At 46.7% G+C, this 23801-nt stretch overlaps 4 protein-coding genes across 4 annotated transcripts; 3 read left to right on the forward strand and 1 right to left on the reverse strand.

The window, feature by feature from the left end:
- The first annotated feature begins 3117 nt into the window (after positions 1-3117).
- On the forward strand, positions 3118-4604 carry LOC101773594 (protein NSP-INTERACTING KINASE 3-like). The gene is made up of 6 exons (XM_012847645.2): positions 3118-3314; positions 3422-3560; positions 3691-3761; positions 3857-4000; positions 4113-4256; positions 4376-4604. Exons 2-6 carry the CDS (start codon positions 3504-3506, stop codon positions 4452-4454), a joined length of 495 nt encoding a protein of 164 aa, XP_012703099.1. The 5' UTR covers positions 3118-3314; positions 3422-3503; the 3' UTR covers positions 4455-4604.
- Positions 4605-5761: 1157 nt separating this feature from the next.
- LOC101767805 (transcription factor bHLH51) lies at positions 5762-7218 on the reverse strand. Its single transcript, XM_004978225.2, has 3 exons — positions 6920-7218; positions 6424-6773; positions 5762-6338 (listed from the first exon to the last, which is right to left on the reverse strand). Exons 2-3 carry the CDS (start codon positions 6718-6720, stop codon positions 5841-5843), a joined length of 795 nt encoding a protein of 264 aa, XP_004978282.1. The 5' UTR covers positions 6721-6773; positions 6920-7218; the 3' UTR covers positions 5762-5840.
- Positions 7219-10695: 3477 nt separating this feature from the next.
- Positions 10696-17077, forward strand: LOC101773857 (acyl-coenzyme A oxidase 4, peroxisomal). The gene is made up of 13 exons (XM_004977069.3): positions 10696-10829; positions 10955-11071; positions 14356-14462; positions 14689-14766; positions 14879-15002; positions 15117-15190; positions 15308-15367; positions 15483-15592; positions 15741-15900; positions 15982-16058; positions 16146-16317; positions 16429-16521; positions 16733-17077. The coding sequence occupies exons 1-13, from the start codon at positions 10814-10816 to the stop codon at positions 16859-16861; spliced, it is 1317 nt and encodes a 438-aa protein (XP_004977126.1). The 5' UTR covers positions 10696-10813; the 3' UTR covers positions 16862-17077.
- A 1442-nt stretch (positions 17078-18519) lies between these two features.
- On the forward strand, positions 18520-22841 carry LOC101774257 (acyl-coenzyme A oxidase 4, peroxisomal). Its single transcript, XM_004977070.3, has 13 exons — positions 18520-18679; positions 18798-18899; positions 19823-19929; positions 20379-20456; positions 20542-20665; positions 20777-20850; positions 20981-21040; positions 21157-21266; positions 21421-21580; positions 21672-21748; positions 21837-22008; positions 22116-22208; positions 22414-22841. The coding sequence occupies exons 1-13, from the start codon at positions 18664-18666 to the stop codon at positions 22540-22542; spliced, it is 1302 nt and encodes a 433-aa protein (XP_004977127.1). The 5' UTR covers positions 18520-18663; the 3' UTR covers positions 22543-22841.
- The last annotated feature ends 960 nt before the right edge of the window (positions 22842-23801 follow it).

Consider the following 23801-nt stretch of genomic DNA (forward strand, 5'->3'; position numbering starts at 1 on the left):
CCTTCATCTAAGATTTTTCTTTTACCAACATAATCTCTATACCATGTCACAATACGTGTACCATACAGTGTTTTAAACACCAATCATGTAGTTTAGAATGATATTTATTTTTCTCGAAAAAAATGATATTTACTTGTAAATGTATTTGAATAAAACCTAACAAGATTAACCAACTTGAATATCTTTGCATTTGCTACAAAGGACAGATGATACAGGAAAACACCTAGGGTCACGTCGAGATATAACAACTTGTTATATTCAACCTAAAATAGCCTACTTTTTCCATTATCCCAAAATGATCGTTTGTTACTGTGGTAATCCTTCTTAATTATAAGGAAGAACAGAAATGTGATTTCTCTTTTGTAAAATGAAGAAACATTTCAAAAAACCTTTGTTAAGAAAGACATTTTGAAAACAAATGTTAGCTATGGAATGAATATATGTGGCATATCAATAGATTCTGATATTCTATAAGATTTGATGATGATAGCTAATCAAATATATTATTTATTCTATAATAAATATAAGTGGGACAAACGGAAGAAGATAACTAAAGTGGTTTATAGGAGACATGTAATTGTTTAAGCCACTTGAAAAGGAATAGCACCTAACGCTGCAACGTTGAAAAAATGTGGGTGAAAAAACATCAAATGTGCTTTCAGATTAAGAAAATTAGCAAAAAGAAAAAGTCTAAAAGTAACTAATTTTTGTAACATACGCACGACGAAACAATCCGGATTAAGTGAAAGAGAAAAATTATGGAGCATGTACAAAAATATTAGTTTGCAAAATAATTTATTGAAATACTTTCAGTATGTTGATTAATATATTCTGTGGTAGATGGACTATTCTCGTGGGACCCACAGTTAGTGAGGTGCTCCAGTTCCAATTTCAAAACACATGAGACCCTACTGTAGTCAATGTTTTCACGGTGATTCCTAGCAACTAACGGTCACTAGCCAACAGTGTGCATAGGCCTTAGAGGCTTCACTTTTCTTTAGCAGTAAGGATGTATGCATTGCATTGCATCCAATCAGAAATGACGAATCACGACTTTACATTATTGGGAAGTTAAAGAAAAAACTTTACCATCCGGATCACACAAAAAAAATTTCAACTTTAATGAAAAACTTTCTAGATAACTTTTGAAACCATTTTTTAGATAACTTTTTTATGAAATATTCATTCAAATAAGTTTTGCATAAAATTTATTAAAAATTCTTTGAAAAACTATTCAAATGAATCTTTGAAAACTTATTCATAACAAAAATTTTCAAAGTTTTCTTCAAACATGTTCTCTACAAGACATTTCCACAAACAGTAGGAATGAGACATCTAATCACTAATCACTAAGTATTATGACAGTCTGATCCTCGAAGAAACTTTTCTAGCTGTTTAGATCTCTTCTATGATTAGGGTTTTGCTTTTCCATAGCAACGAGGGTGCACGAAGAGTTTTGTTCCTTGAATGTATTTACTAGAAAAGGTGGTTTGTGCAAGTTCTCCACTGGAAGGTTTGCTTTTCATCATTGTTGTGAACTACTCCCTCCGTCCCAAATTATAGGTCGTTTTGACTTTATTAGATTCATAAACTTTGTTATGAACTTAGATATACCTTATGTCTAGATACATAATAATATCTATGTATCTATAAAAGTCAAAACGACCTATAATTTGGAACGGAGGGAGTAGTTTTTTGGACTTCTACTCTCTTGATTTTGTGTGTTCTTTTGTCTAGTTTGTCGATATTTTAATTGTCAACGCTAGTTTTTTTCAACAGCCTACTCATTTTCAGTTAAACAAAATTGGTAGTCGATGCTTCTCCACAAACACATTGCTGGTGTCGGAGTAGGTTAGTGTTGAAGTTACGCTCACCCTGCATGCATCTCTATGGAGTTATGGGCACGGCGTTCCAAGGTTTTGAACTTTTTTATTTTATCTTTTTCGAATTACACAGTATAGATATAGACACTCACATATACGTATGTACATTCACTTCTATAAACATAAGTATGCAACCGGCCTACCTCTATAAGCATCTCCAAAAGATTGAGGCAAATCCTCGAGAATAGCGCCGGTTAAATCCTAAAATAAGTTAAGAAAAATGCGAGTAACCGTGCCGCGTGCCGAGTTGAGAACTCGAATCCAAGTGGGTAGGTTCCACTGTACGTAATCTTATCAACTGAGCTATGCTCAATTCGCCTTTTTATTTTATTTTATTTTGAAAATTTATTTTTCTTATATTTTGGTAGGTCTATTGTACGTATTTTTTTTATCCGTCCGCACTTGTGGTGGTTTGTCCTAGATGATGGTGATTTAAGTTAGACTTGAAAATATAATAGTTGTCTTTTTGTGTAATCTCAACACTAAATTATTTTACAAATAATCCATGCCCTGTTAATTCTTTTGTATTTTTGAATTATGACAGGAGGGAGTTTCAATACACGCATACGGGAGAAAATTCAAAATTCTCTACACTTTACTTCATTTAAGAAAAAGAACAACAATACGTCTACTAAAAAGATTCCCTGATTTACCCATCCTCAGCTGCTCATCTCTACGGCCGACCAAGATCGAGCGGAGCCCAAAAAACCCCAACATTTTCGCCCTCCCCTGAGCCAATTCCTCTGCTCGCCGGCGTGCTCTCCCTGCGCCATCCAAGCTAGGCTGCTCTGCGCCCGCACCTTTCGGATCCACTCCAGCCGTGCCAGCTCGCCCTCTCCACGCGCACTCCTGCGGCGGCCGCCCGTACGTGCTCGCCCGCCACCTCGCTCCCTCCGCCAACCTGCTTCCGCAGCGCAAAAAGGTTGGAGCTTCGTTCCCAGTCACGATTCGGTTGCTCGCGTTAATGCCTGACCTGGAGTGGTTCCAAATTCCAAGTCTCGAGAAATCGCGATCCAAGGCGAAAGCTTTGCGCCGCTCCACGCGTCTATGGCGTTTTGGGGTTTTTGACGGGTGGTGTGTTTGGGGTTTTCGTGCGAAGCCGACCAGCATTCTGCTCTTAACGACGATCGGGTTTAGCCGTGTGATGCTGAAACCTCGTAGTCTCCTCTACTTTCTCTCACTCCATGTCTGTAATCTGCAGTGTCTATGGATATGGATGGGGCGATGTGCACGCGGTGGTGGCGGGTGGCGTTAATTGCCGGCCTGCTCGGCCTGATCGAGCCGTCGTCGTCCCGCGGCGATCTCCCCGACCTCTGGACCTACGCCTCCGAGCCGTACCCGTCTTGGGTCGAAGATGAAAGTACGAAACACGCACTCTTCCTTCTTTTTCAAAATCTTGCTGCTGCTCTGAAAGATCAGCTCCACCAGACGGTAATTTTTTTGGGCACGAGTTCCCAATTCTAAGTTGCTGTAATAAGCTCCTGTAAATTGAAGCTGATTAGCTGCCTGCGGGCCTATCTTTTGTGGTTGTACCGCAGTGGCGGCGCTGTTGGCCATCAAGGCGGAGCTCAAAGACCCCGACAACGTCCTCCATAACTGGTTCATCCACGCCGACAACCCATGCCCCTGCCACTGGAAGGGCGTCGTGTGCACCGAGGACGCCCACGTCTCCCATCTGTACGCCATGTACCTTTCTTTGCTGATGCCGCTTCCGTTCAGCACTAGCTCCAACCGTGCCTGATTCGAAAGTTCGGATCGATGTATCATCTTCTTATTTCTTACGCGCAATGCATAACTCTATCTGCAGGGAGCTATGGAACAAACGCTTGTCTGGGACATTGTCGCCCAGGATCGGGACCTCACCAGCCTGCAGACCTTGTAAGCTCCGATTCACTCCCTCTGTTTACTGACGGCGCATGCCACTTCAAAGTTTAGGCTTCTTTGAGATGTATCATCAACGTGCTATTCGGCAGGGTATTGCAGGCCAATACCATTTCCGGGCCTATTCCTGACAGCATAGGGAGGCTTAGGATGCTAGAAATCCTTGACATGTCAAGCAACAAACTCAATGGGACTATCCCAAGTTCGCTCGGAAATCTCAAAAACCTCAACAATCTGTAAGTTCCCTTTACTTGAATTTTGATATGCAGCTGCACTCTTTATTGTATTCTGCAGAATCAATCCGATTGAACCATAGGTTCTAAAGTGATCTGCTTTGCTGTTTGGTAGAGCATTGCAGAACAACGTCATTTCCGGCCATATTCCTCATAGCGTAGGAAGGCTTGTGATGCTAGATACCCTTGACATGTCAAACAACAGGCTCACTGGGACCATCCTAAGTTCATTTGGACATCTCAAGAACCTCAACTATCTGTAAGTTCTCTTTACATGGATTTTGATTTGTAAATGTACTATTTGCCTCTTCCTTATGATGTATCATCGATCTCGTTGAATCAAATGTTCTCAAAGTGCCCACTTCTGCTGTTCGGCAGAGGATTGCAGAACAACGCCATTTGCAACAAGACTACAAGCTTCATCATATCGATGCTGTTTCTGTCCTGGATCACTTGATGGATGCGTTTCTGGTTCTTAATATATGTTTTGTGAGGATCTCAACGAATTTTAAGTAGGACGTCGGATCTTCAGCTTTGTCCAGCTGGGAATCAGGATCTGTTTACTGAATCTGCTTGTGCCTGTAAACACAATGGAAATATGAGAGGTTTTTCCACCCTTGAAACGTTGCAATTATTTCTTATCGTTGACACCCATTTCAAGCTCCCTTCGGCATGCGTTGTCTTGCCAGGCCGCCAGCGTCCCAACTCAGCTTCACCGTGAAGCTCCTCTTGTCGTTCCGCCCGCCAAACTCTAACGCCGGCGGCAAGACCTGGGCCCTGACCCCGGCAGGCAAGCCGACGCCCGCCGCGCACCTGACGTGTGTCGTCGGCGTTCGTCAGCGTCCGGTTGGCCGTGATCGGGCCGGCCGCCGCCGGCGCCACTAAGGACGGGTAGTTCAGCTCGGCGCCGGTGATCTTGCTCGTGCTCCGGCACGTGTTCCTCTTGTGCATGACGGACTCCACTTGGTCGTCGGCGCCAAGCACGCTGGCGCCGCGCACCGAGCTCCCGGCGGCCGTGGTCGCCGCGTGCGTCCCGTGGCCGATCTCCCTGACCTCGCCGGGCCTCGGCAGCAGCGCGGTGGAGTCGTACCCCACGCGGACAACGTTCCTGTTGCACGCGCGCGTCACCTCCGCCCGCCGGCTCCTCGCACTTGCCGCGCCACCAGGGCGGCGGGACCGGCAAGCCGTCTCCGCGGAACGAGACGTGCCTCAAGTCAACGTCGAATCGATGACTGCCCATACCCGTGCCTTCGCCCATGCGCCCGGGCCCGTCCCACGCGGCACGCGCCGTGGCCGTGCCCGCCCACGCCCGGCGCCGCCCTCTGCCCCAGGAAGTCCGGCGTGCCGCGTGCGCGTCGTCCGCATCGCGGCGGCGCGGTCGGGGTGCACGACCAGGACGTCGTCCCAGGCCGCGACACTCGCGGCCTCACCGTCCGTGACGTGACAGTGGAATGTGGTTGTGCATTTCCGATGAGCGCTCTACATGCACCGGTCTTTTTCCCTTCCAAACTAACACTTTGCAATCAAAGCCTCCAATTCTCAAGTAAAAAGTCAATGTAAAATGACCATCCATACCCCTATTAAGTAGAGTAATATGATAGGAGTATATGTACCATAATTTCTTTTTTCCCCCCAAAGTATTTGATATTTCTTTTTTCCCCCAAACTAGTGGAAATATTGCAATAACTCCACTTTTGATATTTTTAATGGACAGATATTATGAACCGTTTTCTTCCAATACAAGGAAGAACACATAGCGGAATGGAGGGAGTACACGACAAACCCTTTGGCGGATATGTATTAAAAATAAAAAGTCACTACATTCATCCCTTGATCTCCAAAATCACCACCCCTGATCACCGAGATCGAGCTCATGTCCAAGCACACAATGAGATTCCAAAACCCTCTGCCTCCTGCTCCTATAGTTGCATCCGTACGCCGTCTCCGGGAACGCGGCACTGACCAGCGCCCGCCTGACACCCTCCTCCAGAGCCTTCACGCGGCCGGCAATCGCCGCACCGCCCTCCTCCCCGCACAGCACGAACTCACACCGCGCCCTGCCTCCGAGGGAGGCCATGTCTGCTCTCAGCGGCCTCAGCCTCAGACCACGGAGCGCTCCGGCGAGGTCGGCGAGGAGGCCCGGCCGGTCGTCGCAGCTGACGGAGGCCCTGATGTACGCTGCCGGCCTCCCGTAGCCGGCGGCGCCGCCGCCCGTGTGGCAGTTGACGGTGATGCCGTTGGCCTCTGCAGGGATGGGCAGTGGATGTGTGGTTTCGGCCGCTTTCCTCTTCAGGTCCTTCAGCTGGCAAACCACCCTGGCTAGCAAGGTGGCCTTGTCCATCTGTTCATGAGCAGACAGTAACATTTCTGTTAATCATTTTTTGGCAAAACTCTGAAATGGCAAGAAGTGCAGAGTTCATGCAGACCTGCCGAGCATCAGGGATCATCCTCCTCAAGGCAGCGAGATGGGCGTTGATCCTCTCCCGCCGCCGCCTCTCGGCCTCGCTGTGTACCTTCATGGCCTGCGCCTCCGTCGCGCTCCTCCCCGACAACGACGGCGGCAGCTCCTGCGCGGCCGGATGCGGCACCGAGCTGGCCTGTCGCAGAGGCAGAGCCGTGCCTTTGTACACTGGAGGAAGAACAGAACCGCCATGGTGCAGTGGCGGATGCTGCCGTCGCTGCTTCCCTTCTTGAAACGGTTGGCATGCAGATGCAGTAGCCATCTGTTCTGACTTCTGAACAACCGAGTCCTCTCTCACTAGTGAAACCTCAAAAGCTGCAAGAAAAGAAAAGCCAGAAGATCTCATCATGATGCCACAAACAGCGAAAATCTCACGAAACAGCAGGAACATGAAGATCAAAAGATGAGACAGATGAATGCATAAATGCTGTCAGATTGAAGAAGGATTACATTCTCCTTACCTATATCTTCGAGAAGCTTGGTGTGTCAGTGCGAGTGTGAGTGAAGCAAGTGAAGAGGCCAAAGGCTACTTAAACCACTGCAGTATGCAGCTGGCCAGCTGCTATGGTCCACTTAAACCTAGCAGGGGGGAGTATGCAACAAGAACAGCAACAGCGTTTCTAGGGTAGATGGATGTGCTTGCGAACCGGATTGTCACCTCGATCATGATATAGTACTTGATTTTGTGCATGTGAGCCACTGTTGACCAACTACCCCAAAAATCTCTTTTTTTTCCCACATTTGTTCCCTACTAGGGAACGCTCCGTCCTTTTGGATCAGCATGGATGCTTGTGATCTTGGGACTGACATGGGCACTAGAACCACACCTCTTTTTATTCATTATTCTCCTCTTTTTTGGGTGAGACGATGGATGGGCAGTAGGCTCAATTGGTCAAAAGGTAGGAGTGAGCCATATTTGATGAAAGATTTGGTTTCGAAAAAGAATACTCTATCACATATCCCAACTCGCTCAATTATTATCGGATCATCATTTGTAGGGTACGTGCCGCCAGAAATTTTAACATGAACGATCATTATTATCGGTGGGAGTGATTATGTTTTGCTGAGAAGTGAGAACACAAACGATATGACGTAGCATGCTCGGGTGGCCGGGTGGGAGTGGGACACGGTGCGTGCGTCCAACGGCGAGTGCGGCCGGGAGGACGGCTTGGGCGTGTCGCGTAGCTGCGTGCCGCCGCCCTCCGCTTTCACATCACGCCACGCTTTGCGGCTTCACACAGGGCGCCTCTTGTCTTGGACCCGTCCGCCGCCGCCACAGGTACGGCAAGCTTTTGTTCGCGCACGTGCTTAGCCTGCGGCATATTGTTGGGGGGGGGGGGGGGGGGTGGCGGAGGGTTGGCAAAAACAATAAACAAAGGCATCGGGTTGAAGAAAAGCAGGGGGAGGGAAATCCTCTTGGGATCCAGAGAAGATATCGTCTCAGCGGATGCGGCGCACGAGAGGGTTTCCTTTGACCGGCCAACGAGGGAGCGACACGTGTTAAGTTATTATCACTGACATCTTTGATCTGGACGACGGAGCCAGCCCTTGGACTGGCACTCTTTCTTCCCGGTCCATGCATCGGGACTTCGTGTAGACCAGCCGCCCAAAAACAAAGGGAGAACAGTGCTGCTTGTGTGTCGGAAATTAATGTTCAATAATCTTACCTTTTCGACTGAAAAAGTCTTAAGGTTTTGTTTGGATACACCCTCCTAAAAATTAAGAGTCCATTTTTAGGATACTTTTAGTATTTGTGCATCTAAACATGGATCCTAAAAGTGCACTCCTAAACTTTAGAAGGGTCATTTTCATTAGGAGGATCAGGGGATACTAATGGATCCTATTTCTCCTAAAAGTGGTCCCCAAGTCCCCTCTACCCCTATTGCCCTCGCATGCATTAATGTCGTGAACAGTACAGGGGTAGTTTAGAGGAGTAATTGGGGGGTAAAAATGATATTTTCCCTTTAAGGTCTCTTTAGTAGTCCATCCAAATAGCTCTATTCTAAATTTTAGGACTAGCAATTTGAGGGTCCTAAACTTTAGTACACTACTAAACTTTAGGAGTTTGTATCCAAACAGGACCTAAATAATGTTGGGAGGTTTGGGCTTTACGGTGGGTCACGGGATGAACCAGAAAATTGGAGGTTATGTGTGCGATTATTGTCTTTGATTCCGAGACGAATCTCTTCATCCAAAATCTTTGATAGTGTACACATCTAACGAAGTTCACAAAACCTGAGTGTACTGTACCATTGCCCATGTTGACCTCAACAAAACTAGCTCCGTCCCTAGGGCTTGGTTCCTAGATGTTGAAAGAGCCCTTTTTTTCTTCCAACAACTGAGTGAACTCTAATTGGCAAAATTTACAACTAGTTTCTAAAAAATTATGCTTCCCGGTATGTTAAGCAAACATGACATGACCGTCCAGGCATCCTTGCGCTCTAACCCTCTTCTCCTACACAGCTGAAGCTGGATGCGTGGCGACTCTCTCCGCTAGCGGGCAACCAACCACCCAAAAACATAATGCATCTCTGACATATGAAACCGACTTGTTCCACTTGAAAAGCACCCCCTACCCCTCAGCGGCCGTGGGCTGTAGCAGTGGTTGTTAAAACCAGATTAGAACAAACTAAATTGAAAATATGGACATCCAATCTTGTTTGATTATAAATTCATCCGCGCAATTGGACCAAGGTACGGTCCTATTGAGCTGGCGATTTGTATCTCCTAAAGTCACGAAATCCTAACAGAATCATATTACACGTCAACGGCTATGAAGTAACAATAGAGCTGATGGTTCGACGGTCTAAGGCCAATCTCAACGCACAGTTTGAGGGTCCCTTTGGAAGGGCTTCAGCTCCTCCGCAAACGGCTCCGGCTCTAGCTCCGTTGGTGAAGTGGCTTCTGCGGTGGAGTTGAAACCGTTTTAGTAAACCGTTTGGCAAAACGACTTCTCCTATTTTTCATAAATGAATGAAAGATGTCAAATGTCCAATGTGCCCCTAGCTATTTCACTTGTTGTACAAATGAATTTGTACTTTTCTTCAATTTATATTTGTAATTTCATATGAAATAGAAAAGGATTAACATATATAATTATAGATTAAACTAATAGTTTCTCTTTCTCTCTTTTTTCCTCCATTTTTCTCCCTTCGTTTTTTATCCTTTTCTCCTTTCTTTATTGCTCCTTGTCCTTTGACTCTTCCTTATCCTTTCTCCACGGTGGCGCACTCTAGCTCCATCCTCTTTTGCTCTGCGACACATCGCGTCGCTCCTCCGTCCATCCCCATGTGTGCTGGCGTGTTGCTGTCGCATCGTATCTGGTGCTGCTCGGGCGCTTGTGCTGCTACTCCGGCACTCCGCAGCTGCTGGCCCGAGCTGCATAAGGCATCCGTTGCTGTCAGGCGAGGCTAGACCGCAGAGCCAGGTGCCTGGGCCCCGCCGGGCGGCACAATCGTGCTAGCGCCAGCTGGGGTAGGAACGAGGCGTGAAGCACTTAGACCAGTCATTGGTGGTCCTTTGGCCGGCTGCATGTCGCCACGCTGCCGGTAAGAGAGGGGGACGAGGGATGGAGAGACACGGTGCCATTTCTGTTGTAATAGCTACGAAACTTGAGGGGTACTCGTGCTTGTGGAGATGAGGAGGAGTCGGGCAGAGCTGCTATTTTCGGCTCCGTTGCCTTAGTTCATTTGTGCGAACGGCTCCTTCAGTGCTCCGCCCCCAAAGCCGTTTTAGATTTAGGCGTTTGGTATAGCTCCTCCTGAAGCCGGTGGTGGAGCTGTTGAAATAGCCCTACCAAAGGGACCCTTATTGCACATTTACCAAGACTGAGAATTTGGTGACTGATGAGTGTCATGGGGATAAAACTCCTCTGACATTTGATGAAACTCTTCCTTCTCTCTCCTCGTAATGACTTTGCTGTTAACAAATTTTCTGATGTGATATAGAATTTAATGCACATGAAACTTTCATGAAATCTTCCATTAAGACTGGTGTTGTTGGACCGGTAAACCTTAAACATAGAGTACCGCGGGTCTGGTGGTTCACTCCGGTCCGATCTGTTGAATAATGTGCCGCGGCCCGCGGGACCACCGTGCAGTTGGTGCGCACCGATCCATCCACCTCTGTCCTCTGCCAGGTAATCACCCGCGCCGCGCCGCTCCTGCGACATCACTCGATGACAAGTGGGCCCTGAACGACCCAACGACCCCTGTTCCCGCACACGTGAAGGCTTCGTTCGTCCGAAGCGTTTCGTTTCCTCGTCTCGAGTTCGCGTCTTCCTCCTCTCCTCGTACTCCTTTGGTCGGGAGCTCAGCGGCTCCACGACCACGCGGGCTCTCGAGTGCGGCACGGCGATGGGCAGCTTGGGAGGTGGGTGGCGAACGCACCTCTGGTCTCTGGAACGGCGGCCGGGATCCGGCGTGGAAACCGAACCTCCCGGTTGGGTTTCGATTTTCGAGGTGGCTGATTTGCTGCTTCGCACATCGTGCTTGCAGGCGGAGGCGGTGGCGGTGGCGGCGGCGGCGGGGCTGGCGCCAAGGTCGGGCTGCCGGCGCTAGACGTGACGCTCGCGTTCCCCCAGGCCACGCCGGCGTCCCTCTTCCCGCCCGCTGGTGAGCCCCTGCCATGGCTGGCTCGCTCTCCGCTGTTTCACTCGTGCTAGTGTAGCTCCCTCCCCGTTCAAGTTGGAAAGGTAACAATTACGGTGGTTTAAACTGCAAATGCTCCTTGCTTTCCATCTGGAAAAGGAATTTGTAGCAATGCCATGCTCATCGCCTTTAGAGTTTTGAATGGAGAATGTGCCGTCCTATCCATCCTTTTGCAGACTTGCAGTGATGTCTCGTCTCGCGTTGCCTCGATTCGGCGCAAATCAGCAACTCTCTGGTGTGTCCTAGTCCCCTAGATCTGTCAGAAGGAGAATATATACGAGGGATCTGTTGGGCATACGGAGGCTGCAAACGTGCTCTGAAATTTGAGTTTACTGCTATTATTTTTTCTTCCTTTTATCCACGGTTAATAAGCGATTAGAAAGATACAGATTTCTTGTGACTTGGATGCCTTCTTGTTTAGGAACTGTACCTTCAAGTCTTGAACAGTAGTTGAACACTTGAACTGATAGACCATCAGATGGGTTGCTTTCAATAATTACAAATAGGCGCCCTTCACCTGTCTTGAAGCCAAACTGGCAATCCAGCAAATGAATCGACACAGTGCTCCGGGGCCTGACGGATTTGGGCCAGGCTTCTATGCTGCGGCTTGGGACACTGTCAAAGATAAGGTCATGAACCTCGTGCAGGCCTTTGCCACTGGGGAGGTCGACTTGGACAGAATCAACAGAGCATACATTGTCTTGTTGCCTAAAAAGACTGGTGCAGTCAAGCCAGGAGATTTCCGCCCGATTTGTCTGCAGAACTGCCCAATGAAAATCCTAGCAAAAATGCTTACCACCCGGCTCCAGCAAGAGATTGCCAAGCTCATTGATTTGGACAAGACGGGCTTCATCAAGGGACGCTCAATATCGGAAAACTTCATCTATGCCATGGAACTTGTCCAATATTGCCATAAACGTAAGCTGCCGGCTCTCGTTCTTAAGCTGGGCTTCGCAAAAGCTTTTGACTCCGGACAGCTTACTACGCATCCTCGACCACAGAGGCTTCCCTTCAACCTGGTGTTCCTGGATCCAACATATCTTAAGCACCTCCAAGTCTGCAATTCTCCTGAATGGGTGCCCTGGAAAATGGTTCACCTGTAAACGTGGACTAAGGCAAGGCGATCCCCTTTCGCCCTACCTCTTCCTACTGGTTGCTGATGTTCTGCAGATGTTAATCAAGTCCGACGGCGGCGTCCACCACCCGGCTGCAGACAGCATTGCATGCCCGGTTCTTCAGTACGCGGACGGCACGTTGATCGTCCTCAAAGCGGCTACAACTGACGTCCTCCGACTGAAACAACTGCTGGACCAGTTTGCAGAGGCCACTGGGTTACAGATCAACTTTCATAAGAGCACGGTGGTTCCCAGGAACGTGGATGCTGAGGAACTGCCGCATCTTATTTCCATCCTTGGCTGCTGGCAAGAACAGTTCCCACAGAAGTACCTGGGGATGCCATTATCCAATGTGAAACTTAACCTGAATGCTTTTGCCCCCTTGATTGCCCGAGCAGACAGGTATCTGGTAGGTTGGCAAGCGTCGCTGCTTAATGCAATGGGTACAACTGTGTTGGTAAATGCTGTGCTCGACAGCGCCCTGTTTTACATCCTCTCTGCAATGCTTCTTCCTCAAGGGACCATCGATGAGCTTGACAAACGGAGACGTGCCTTCTTATGGTCAGGTGAATCCTCTACTTCTCGGTGCCCAATGCCTGATTGCTTGGGAGCGTGTCTGTGTTCCCAAGGAACAAGGAGGACTTGGCGTCAAGGACCTACGGACGTTCAATCAGTGCCTCGTGCTGAAGCTCCTGCATCGCCTACATCATCCTGGTGACTAGTCCTGGGCAAAATGGATCCAAGATCAGATCACTCTTGCCTCGCTGCAAGGGGAAGTGAGGGGCTCGCACTGGGACGACCTGCGTGAACTCCTGCCGGTTTACAGGGCCATCGCGGTCTCTGTTATTGGCGACGGCTTATCAACCTCCTTTTGGTTTGACAACTGGCTGCCCACAGGCCAACTCGTCGAGGCTTTCCCGGCCCTCCACAGCCATGCAACCAAGGAGACTGCTTCTGTTGCTGAAGCATTGTCCCAGCCGCTCCGCACGCACTTTGTGTCACGCCTGACCAGAGCGGCGGCCGCCGAACTTGCAGCTCTGGACGGACTCCTGGATGATGTTGCCCTCTCTGATGCACCTGACCAACGACGCTGCTCTCTCGCAGCAACAGACGGCGTGCTGCGTGCTGGCCCTGTGTACTCCACGGCAATGCAGGTCCGCCCTGACGAGAACTGCACCTTCTACAAGTTTGTGTGGCTAAACCATGCGCCGCCTCGGGTACGTTTCTTCGCATGGCTGCTGGTCCAGCACAGGATACAGTGCAAAACAAACCTACTGCACAAGAACATCGTCGACAATGTCTTTGTGAGGTTTGCAACTCTGGAAGTGAATCCACAGACCACTTGATCCTGCACTGCTCCTTCGCCACTCAGTTCTGGGCAGCAATTGGGGTGGAAATCAGTGGTACAGCCTCTGTATCAACACTGTGGGAGCTTCAACGGCCGCCCACCGTCCCAGACGCTTTCTACTCTACGTACCTCCTCCTGTGCTCTTGGCAGCTGTGGAAGCACAGGCATGATGTTGTGTTCAGAGGATTGGAGCCCTCTCTGCCACGCCTCCTGCTCTCCTGCAAAGAGGAAGCTCGCTTATGGTCTTGCCGACTACCGAGGGCCGATCGATTGGTAGCTGAAGCCTGGTGTGCACCATTTAGTTTCAATATGTAAAATGCGACACGCATCCCCCTCCCCCATCAATTGTAAAATGCTGAAACTCATTGTTTTGTTGAGCTTGCGATAAGCTCTGAAGTAATACAAAGTAGGTGGGGATGCTCTCCCCCTCGAATCGCTCAAAAAAAAAATAGTTTGCCTTGCGACAATAGAGTCTTCTGATTGGATAATAGTTGGGCGGTTCACTTGGGCAACTTACATTAAACCACTATTGATGTGGATCTGTTTTCTTATGTTCTGTAGTTCTGTTGTTTTTCAGAAAAGAACTCGATTGTTTTTTGCAATCTGTAATTGAACACTTGAACAGATATACCATCAGATGGGTTGCTTTGGCAGTTAGGTTCTTCAGCATTCCACAGTGTTGCTTACAAACTACAAACTTGGATTACTGCAAATTTGCAGCATTTCAATTATGAGTTGCCATTTACTTACCCTCGAGCCTCGATCTGACCTGTTGTTGGTTGCAGTGTCGGACTACTACCAGTTTGATGATTTGCTGACTGATGAAGACAAGGCACTCAGGAAGAAGGTCCGAGGTATTATGGAAAAGGAAATCGCACCCATTATGCCTGAAGTAAGTTCTTGCTAAAGACAGTTACAAGCCTTTCTGATTTCTCACATGTCACAATATGCATGACATGGAGTAGCTTTTTTGTGAAACATATCATTTGTGCAAACCTTGTAGTAGTGCACTACGCTTCTGGTTTTTTTGCTGTGAGATACGGTTGTTTACTCCATAGTTCTGACTTGCTGATGTGCTGCAAGCCGTATCTTGTCACGGTGTCATTTTACTTCTGCAGTACTGGGAGAAGGCGGAATTCCCATTTCATGCCATTCCTAAACTTGCAACTCTTGGCCTAGCTGGAGGTACAACAAAGGTACAAACCAAACTAGTTCTATCTGTGCTCCATCTTCGATTGTCAGCTCTCACCCATATGCTCAACATGTGACTGAAATTTTATTGTTGTTATTTGTGCTTGGGAATTTCAGGGATATGGGTGCCCAGGACTATCACTTACAGCTAGTGCTATTTCAACAGCAGAAGTTGCACGGGTCGATGCAAGCTGCTCCACGTTTATTCTAGTGCATGCCTCTCTTGTAATGCCCACGATTGGTAATCTAGCTTTGTTTCGTTACCATTTATACTTTATGTTCCATGGGATACCAAGAACAATAACTTTGTACACCCAAGCTAAGTGTTTCAATTCTTATTTTTGGTCAAGCGTAGATCTTTGTGGGTCAGAGGTTCAAAAGCAGAAGTACTTACCATCTCTTGCTGAGTTTAAAACTCTCGGTTGTTGGGTGAGTTCCATTGTCCAATTTATATTTTAGCGCTTTGTGCTTATACTGTCAGCACTTCAGTATTGAGCATGCTATTTGACACTTCACCTCTCTGAGAGGATTGTCTGCTTTCTGCAGGCATTGACAGAACCAGATTATGGAAGTGATGCAAGCTCCTTAAGGACTGCAGCAACCAAGGTTAAATTAGTTTGGAAGCGTAACATTTTTCTGAAAGATCAATTTGCAAATATTAGGTGAGATGACAACATGACCTTTCCGCACTACCTTATAATGTTGGTTTTTATTTTGGAAGGTACCTGGTGGTTGGCATTTAGATGGTCAAAAGCGGTGGATAGGTAACAGCACTTTTGCAGATATGCTCATCATTTTAGCGAGGAATGCAGATACAAACCAACTAAATGGGTAATCGTCTTTTCCTTTTTTTTTCCTGTCTTTATGTTGCCGGCACTGTTTCTATTGCCCCTAAATGTCAGTATGAAGCTATATCTTTTGTTTGTCAATGAAAATATTATCCTGCTCGCTGATACTGAATATGAGACACTTGCTCTAGATTTATTGTAAAGAAAGGAGCTCCCGGTCTGAAAGCCACAAAAATTGAAAACAAAATTGGACTGAGAATGGTACAAAATGGAGACATAGTTCTAAATAAAGTATTTGTCCCTGAGGAAGACAGATTACCTGGCATCAATTCATTTAAGGATATAAACAAGGTGCTGGATACATCTTTTACCACCTCCTCTGCCCCATTTTTTGGATGAAGATTTTTATTAAGTTTTAAACTTCCTAAGCAGGTGTTTGCCATGTCTCGCGTTATGGTGGCATGGCAGCCAATAGGCATATCAATGGGAGTTTTTGACATGTGCCATAGGTGTGTATCACATCAGCACATCTGGCTTTAGTTTATTCGATCTGATAGCATTAAACTTCCACTATCTCACAATCTGTCACTAACTAGGTATTTGAAAGAAAGGAAGCAATTTGGAGCTCCGCTGGCTGCTTTTCAGCTCAACCAAGAAAAGCTTGTTCGAATGCTCGGCAACATTCAGGCCATGGTTCTCGTTGGCTGGAGACTGTGCAAGCTCTACGAGTCAGGCAAAATGACATCAGGTCATAGTAGTTTAGGCAAGGTTCGTAAGTTGCAATACACAATAGCCAGCATTGGTTGAACGGTTCCCTCATCTTAATGATTTCATCATTACTGTTTTCATGTGCAATCTACTGACAGCAACTGAATGCAGGCATGGACATCCAGGAAGGCCAGGGAGGTAGTTTCTCTTGGACGAGAGCTATTGGGTGGCAACGGCATTTTGGCTGATTTTCTAGTCGCAAAGGTAAGAAGGGACCCAAAAAGCCAACATTACTGTCTTACTGAGACTACTTCTTTTGATATTCACCTAACATGGGAAAATAATTGCAAAGTCCAATATTTTCTTTAAGATTTTCTCCTAGCTGCTTGTTTGTCATGGGCTCATTGCACCTTGAAAACTGAGTCAAATCGTCCTTCCCTGATGGATATGTCCGTAACAATCCTTGTCTTTGCAGGCGTTCTGTGATCTTGAGCCGATTTTCTCGTACGAGGGCACCTATGACATAAACAGCCTGGTGACCGGCAGAGAGATCACTGGGGTGGCGAGCTTCAAGCCTGCCATGTTAGCGAAATCACGCCTCTGAAGTTATTTTCCCGTTTCCCTTGAGTTGATGTGTTAAGTAGTGGCTGGAACTGCAATAGGATGGTTTGTGTGCTTGAATGCCTGCAAACTTTGGCTGAATGCCCAATTGGTGCTGTAAACGGTTTGTGTCATTTGTGTCCGTTGCGATGCCCAATTTGTGATTTGTAGCCCCAAAGTGTAGGAATACGAGAAGCAAAAGAGTGATGTTGATATTTAAGTGTCAGTTTCTCAGCTAACGTTCATTGGAGTAGTCATTTTTACCTTGCAAAATGTTGCGAGTACATTCTCAACTTTTTTTTTTTTGGGGGCGGGGGGGGGGGGGGGGGGGGGGGGTTATCACCAAAAGAATTCTTAATGAGAGTTTGAACGTTGTCATCAGACTAAGTGAGAAACGGTTGCTCGGGTGAGTTTTACTATTTGAAAAAAAATTGCCTACAACTTCAAACATGTTCGACTCAGCCAGCTTGGTCTTTCATGTCTCTCCCTCAGCAGGAGTGCAGGCCAAAGGACAGGAAGTACGGGTTGTTACCGCACGTTATATTTTCATGTGACATTGTCTATCCCTCACTCAAGTGAAATGAAAGATTTTTTTACTCGAATTTCTCAGATATTAGATTTAAAATTGACGGCTCGGATCAACTCCCTCTCTCTACCTTTATCTCCCCCTCCCCCACCCCACTCCCCCCCCCACCAACCCCAACGCCGTCCCTCCCTCATCCGCCCCCACCTCCCTCCTCCTCCTTGATACCTCATCGGCGCCGGCGAGGTCCGCCCTCCCACCGCCGCCGCTCCCTCCTCCCTCCTCCGCCTCGCTGTCCGCCGCCACCCTCTCCGTCTCCGCCGGCTGGCGCCGCCAAAGACACCACCGCCATCTCGACCACCACCGCCGTAGGCTACGCTGCTCCCGCCCTGGCACCGCCCAACCGCCATCCACCGCCGCCCGGCCGGTGGCGCCCCCGTCGCCGCGCCTCACCGCCCCATGCCCGCCACCTCCGCTGGTCCGGCCTATCGCCGCTGGTCCTCCCTCTAAGGTTGCCAGTGAGTTCCCAACCTCAGCAACCCCAAAACACTAACCCCCGAACCTCCTCATCTTGCCAGAGCTTAATTCCGGTGAGAAAATTCGAGTGAGGGAAGACCATATTTCACTTGAGTGAGATATAGCCTTTACCTTCTATTAGCACCTACGCAAAGTTGTGCTGCTCCGTTAGAGTATTAGACCATTGGCATTCATCGGCATCTCGATCTCGTGCTGATCAAGTCCTTAACAGGAAATCGACGTGAAACCTTTGACACCTTGTTAGGGGAAGGGAAAAAAAGGCCTTGGACCCAAAGATAATCCGTACTATCCGTGACGTGTCAACGGGGACGCAACGCATGCCAATTGCTGCCAAGCCGACGGACACGCCACGCAACGGCTGCAACGCAAACGCGACCCGTCAACTCCAGGCAAGGCGCCAGCCCAGCCCGGCCCTTCCACCGCCATGTGGGCCTGCGAGCCTGTTGCCGTCATCATCAGCGGCTGATGATTGGACGTGGGAGCCCATGCCCATCCCATCCATATCCACAGGCGATGTCACCGCCTGCGCAGCTCACTTCCTATGACAGGTGGCCCCCCGGACGTTCCAGCACGTTAAAGGCTCTCCAGCCCAGTCTCTCCGACCCTCCAAATCGTTTCGTATCGTGTCGTGCCGCTCTTCCTCTTCCTCTTCCTCCTCTTTCCACCTACTGCTCCGTCTTGATCGGGAGCTCGCCGGATCCACGAGGGGAAGTTCGCGGGGCCCTCGAGCGCGGCGCGGGGCGGCGATGGGAAGCTTGGGAGGTGGGTGGCGGACCGAGCTCCCCGACGGCAGGATCCGGTTGGGGGAATCGGGTGGTGGGTTGTTTTTTTTGATCTCGCCGTGGCTGACCAGTTCCTTTCACTGCTGCTGCTGCTGCAGGTAGCGGTGGCGCCGGGGCCGGCAGCAAGGTCGGGCTGCCGGCGCTGGACGTGGCGCTCGCGTTCCCTCAGGCAACGCCGGCGTCGCTCTTCCCGCCCGCCGGTGAGATGTCCCCTCGCTGCCTCCGCTCCCGCTGTTTCTGTCGTGCCCGTTGTTTGGTTGTTTTTGGTTCTGATTGGAGAGGTCGGAGTAGTTTCGGTTCAATCAATTAAAGTTGCGTAAGCTGCAAATTCTCCTTGCTTCTGCGTGGAGAAAGGGATTGAGAGCAATGTCTTTCTCATTGCTTTTAGAGTGGAGGATTGACTTTCCTGTTCATCCTTTTTAAGTAATCTCTCTAGTCTTGTGTTGCTTGATTGGGTGCAGATTGGCAGCGCTCCTGTGTTTCCTAGGTTCTTAGAGATGCTATAGGCAGAGAATATGATGTATTAGTTGGGCATCCGGAGGCTGCAACCATGTTTTGGAATTTCCATTTACCAAAAAATTGTTGGATTGTGTTTATGATTTTTCCCTCTTATCCATGGTTATGCTCAGTGGAGTTTGGTTGGATTCAGAGTTAAATTACAAAGGCTAAATGCTTCTTAGAAGGATATGGATTTCTTGTGGCGTGGTTATGTAGGAACTAAAAGAAGTCTTTGGTGTGCATTAAAAACAGTAGCGTCAACTAATGGTCCATCTGATCTGATGGGTAGCTTTCGACAATAACAATTGACTTTCCTTGTTCTTTTCTTTGTGACAAGAGTGCTTCTGATTCGATAATAATTGGGCGGCTCACTCGTACAATTTGCATTAAACCACAAGTGATGTGGACCTATTTTGTTATGTTCTGTCATTGTCAGAAAGAACTAGATTTTTTTTTTCAATCTCCATCTCCTCTAGGCTTACTTTGTAACTAAATGCCGGTGGCAGTTAGGTTCATTAGCATGGCATAGTGTTACAAGCTTGGATTACTGTATCATAATTTGCAGCAGGTGAATTATGACTTGGCATTTTTATCTATTTTTGAGCTCACCTGTTTTTGGTTGCAGTGTCGGACTACTATCAGTTTGATGATTTGCTTACTGATGAAGAGAAGGCACTCAGGAAGAAGGTCCGAGGTATTATGGAAAAGGAAATCGCACCCATTATGACTGAAGTACGTTCTTGCTAAATACATTTACCTTTTTTTTAACGAGTAATGGTAGGAGATATATTCTTCATCGAGCTGAAGAAGATAAAAATAGTTCACATGTACATACTGGGTTACTGAAGTAGCCAGATAAGATCAATAAAAAGGTCTTATGCTGCTAGAGAAGAACTGCTTGACTCAGACTTGTTAAGAATATAATTATCTGTCTAGAGTTTCCCTTAGCAAGACTTCATAAACAACATATGCAGCATATGCAATAGTTCTGATTTTCTCACAAATTTTTTAATATGGAGTAGCTTCTTTGTAAGACATGTCTTGTGTGCTGAAATCTTGTGGTGGTGTAGTAGGTGCCATGCTTCTTCTCTACCATGACATTTTGACTTGCTGATGCACTGCAAGTCTGCGATACTGCCTCATCTTGACATAAATTTACATGGTTTCATTTCACTCTGCAGTATTGGGAGAAGGCAGAATTCCCATTTCATGCCATTCCCAACCTTGCATCTCTTGGCTTAGCTGGAGGTACAATAAAGGTACAGACCAAACAATTTGTGCTTTATTTTCGAATGTCAGGCCTACGTACACAACATTTCATTGATTTCCCCTTCAAATGTACAGGGGTATGGTTGCCCAGGATTGTCGCTTACAGCTAGCGCTATTTCGATAGCAGAAGTTGCACGGGTTGATGCGAGTTGCTCCACATTTATTTTAGTACACTCCTCTTTGGCTATGTCCACGATTGGTAAATCTAGCATTGCTTCAGAACATTTTATACATTATGTTCCATTTGATCTTGGCTAAGAAAACAACTTTGTGCACTAAAGCTCAGTGTTTCATTTCTTTGAAAGTGTAGCTCTTTGTGGATCTGAGGCTCAAAAGCAGAAATACTTACCATCTCTTGCGCAGTTCAAAACTGTTGGTTGTTGGGTGAGTTACACTGTCCAATTTACTTTTTAACCATTTGTTTTGTAATGTCAGCACCCACCACTCGGCATCTCAGTATTGAGCATGCTGTTTGATATTTCACCTTCCTCTGACAACTGTCTGCTTCCTGCAGGCATTGACAGAACCAGATTATGGAAGTGATGCAAGCTCCTTAAGGACTGCAGCAACCAAGGTGTATTTTATTTGGAAGCATGATTTTTTTTCTGAATATAAATTTGGATATTTCTATTGATGATAACAGTGTGGCCTTTTCACACTAACTTATCATGTTGGTTTTTATTTTGGAAGGTTCCTGGTGGTTGGCATTTAGATGGCCAAAAGCGCTGGATAGGTAACAGCACTTTTGCAGATGTGCTCATCATTTTAGCTAGGAATGCAGATACAAACCAACTAAACGGGTAATCATCTTCCGCACCCCCCCCCTCTCCCTAGCCTTGTGTTGCTGGTACTGTTAATATTATTCTTGTTCATCTCAGTATGAAGCTATGTCTATTGCTGATCAGTGAAAGGAATACCTTGCTTGCTGACAATGAATGTGATACACTATTTTAGATTTATTGTGAAGAAAGGAGCTCCCGGTCTAAAAGCCACAAAAATTGAAAACAAAATTGGACTCAGAATGGTTCAAAATGGAGACATAATTCTAAATAAAGTATTTGTCCCTGAGGAAGACAGATTAACAGGTATCAATTCATTTCAGGATATAAACAAGGTATTTGATACATCTTTTACAACCTCTCACACTCTGTGCTTTGTCGGATAATCAGAACTTGATTTGGTTAAAGTTTTAACTTCTGAAACAGGTTCTCGCTATGTCTCGCATTATGGTGGCGTGGCAACCGATAGGCATATCAATGGGAGTTTTTGACATCTGCCATCGGTGGGAATCACCTTACGACATCTATATTCAGTTTATTCAGCCTGATATGTTTAAGATTTCCACTTTATCACATTCTTTTACTGAACAGGTATTTGAAAGAAAGGAAACAATTTGGAGCCCCGCTGGCGGCCTTTCAGCTCAACCAAGAGAAGCTTGTCCGAATGCTTGGCAACATTCAGGCCATGCTTCTCATTGGCTGGCGACTATGCAAGCTGTACGAGTCAGGCAAAATGACGCCAGGCCATGCTAGTTTAGGAAAGGTAGGTAAACTGCAATATAGCTAGCAATCGTTTTCTCCTCTTGGGTCCCACGAAATTTGCATCATTATTTGTATCTTGTACAATCTACTGAGACCAATTGGATGCAGGCGTGGACGTCTAGGAAGGCCAGGGAGGTAGTTTCTCTTGGCCGAGAGCTATTGGGTGGCAATGGCATTTTGGCTGATTTTCTGGTTGCCAAGGTAAGAGGGACCCAACATTTACTGAGATTTCATCTTTTGATCTTCTCCAGACATGTTGAAATTGTTAGAAAATTTAAGATCACCTCAAAGCTTTTCTACTACTTGCTTGTTTGTGATAGGCTCATTGCACTGTGTAAACAGTGTGATTCAAATTTCAATCTTTCATGAAGAAAGAAAGTGTCTGTAACGGTCCTTATCTGTGCAGGCATTCTGTGATTTGGAGCCAATATTTTCTTACGAGGGCACCTATGACATTAACAGCCTGGTGACGGGCAGAGAGATTACTGGGATCGCGAGCTTCAAACCTGCTGTGGTAACGAAATCACGCTTGTGAAGTTCTCTTCTTTTCCTCTTACAGAGGAAGCTACAGTGAACACAATAGACATCCGCCTTGTATATTCTCATGATTGGGAATAAGAGCAACAGAAGATTATTATTATTTGCATCGTCAGTTTTTTCAGATGGTGTATGTGGTCATTTTCGTGTTGCAAAATGCTCCTAGCTCGGAATAATGCCTAACATTCCTGCGTAGATGCTGCTGCTATATCACAGGCAGAAAATATGTAATTACGGATTGAATTCCTGATCTAACAGAATATTTTTTTAAGAATTTTCATATAGTGGTTTCGATACTATAGTATAAGGCAGAAAATTCTACCATCCTACAATGGTATATTCTTAAGCTGCGTTTCTATTTAGTTATCCACCGAAGGGAAAAAAATGTAGCTGTAAGGTTAATTAGCCAAAAGAAAAGCATTAAGGTAAAACTGTGCTGCATCTATTTTAATTCTGACATGCAAGTCGTTTTAGTTTTATCATAAGCTAAATTATTCTAATTTTAATCAACTTCATTCCAAAATGGAGACGTTTGTCTTTCGGATATGCTTTTCTCGAACATAATTTGTGTGAATTACTTCAAAGTGGACTGACCAAATGGACCAGCAGCCCCGGCATTATCAGGGCGTCCTATTCATGCATTAGTTTTGGCAACATCGAGCGGTGCTTAAAGGCCACGGCTGTCCAAATCATTGTCACGTTTGAAATGGTTTCCAAACGGACAGGCTCATTAGCATAAACTACAATACAGCAGAGCACATTAACACGGACGCTATCTTGGAACTAGCATCATACATGAGCTTAGGGCAAGCTTGCTCCCTTCCCAACGGAAGCATAGTTTAAACGCTTGCCACATGACGACAATGTCGTACAAAGAGACGGATAGCTTTCCTATTTGTACTGCATGGTGTAATTAGCTCCTTAAAAGCAACAGACAAATAACTTGTCCAAATAGAACCACATTTGGACAAGCAAGGTAGAAAACATGCTTTTGATAGCTCAGATTCATGATCTAGTAAAAGATTTATATGAAGAAGCACATCCAATGGGTTAAACATATCTTACAAGGATGTTGAGGCTGCAACTATTTTGATCGTCCACAAATGGAAGATATGGACATATATTAATAAATGTACTTAAGGTGACTCTGGCAATCTCTATCTTCTTTTTGATATACTGCGCACAGAACTTCGGCCTGGTCCTCTGAAAAAACAAACACAGGGAAATGATGTTCACCACATCAACTATGATAAGCAT

The sequence above is a fragment of the Setaria italica genome, chromosome VII (genome assembly GCF_000263155.2).
Source record: "Setaria italica strain Yugu1 chromosome VII, Setaria_italica_v2.0, whole genome shotgun sequence".
NCBI lineage: Eukaryota > Viridiplantae > Streptophyta > Magnoliopsida > Poales > Poaceae > Setaria > Setaria italica.

Bases quoted from the DNA above. Each gene is read 5' to 3' on its own strand.
- LOC101773594 (XM_012847645.2), top strand. From the start codon at position 3,504: ATGCCCCTGCCACTGGAAGGGCGTCGTGTGCACCGAGGACGCCCACGT. The intron at 3,561-3,690 runs GTACGCCATGTA...CTCTATCTGCAG, and splicing joins GACGCCCACGTCTCCCATCT to GGAGCTATGGAACAAACGCT. The intron at 4,001-4,112 runs GTAAGTTCCCTT...GCTGTTTGGTAG, and splicing joins CTCAAAAACCTCAACAATCT to AGCATTGCAGAACAACGTCA.
- LOC101767805 (XM_004978225.2), bottom strand. From the start codon at position 6,720: ATGGCTACTGCATCTGCATGCCAACCGTTTCAAGAAGGGAAGCAGCGA. The intron at 6,339-6,423 runs GTCTGCATGAAC...GCTCATGAACAG, and splicing joins TGATCCCTGATGCTCGGCAG to ATGGACAAGGCCACCTTGCT.
- LOC101773857 (XM_004977069.3), top strand. The intron at 14,767-14,878 runs GTACAAACCAAA...TGGGAATTTCAG, and splicing joins TAGCTGGAGGTACAACAAAG to GGATATGGGTGCCCAGGACT. The intron at 15,368-15,482 runs GTTAAATTAGTT...TTATTTTGGAAG, and splicing joins TAAGGACTGCAGCAACCAAG to GTACCTGGTGGTTGGCATTT.
- LOC101774257 (XM_004977070.3), top strand. The intron at 21,749-21,836 runs GTGGGAATCACC...TTTACTGAACAG, and splicing joins GTTTTTGACATCTGCCATCG to GTATTTGAAAGAAAGGAAAC. The intron at 22,009-22,115 runs GTAGGTAAACTG...AATTGGATGCAG, and splicing joins GCCATGCTAGTTTAGGAAAG to GCGTGGACGTCTAGGAAGGC.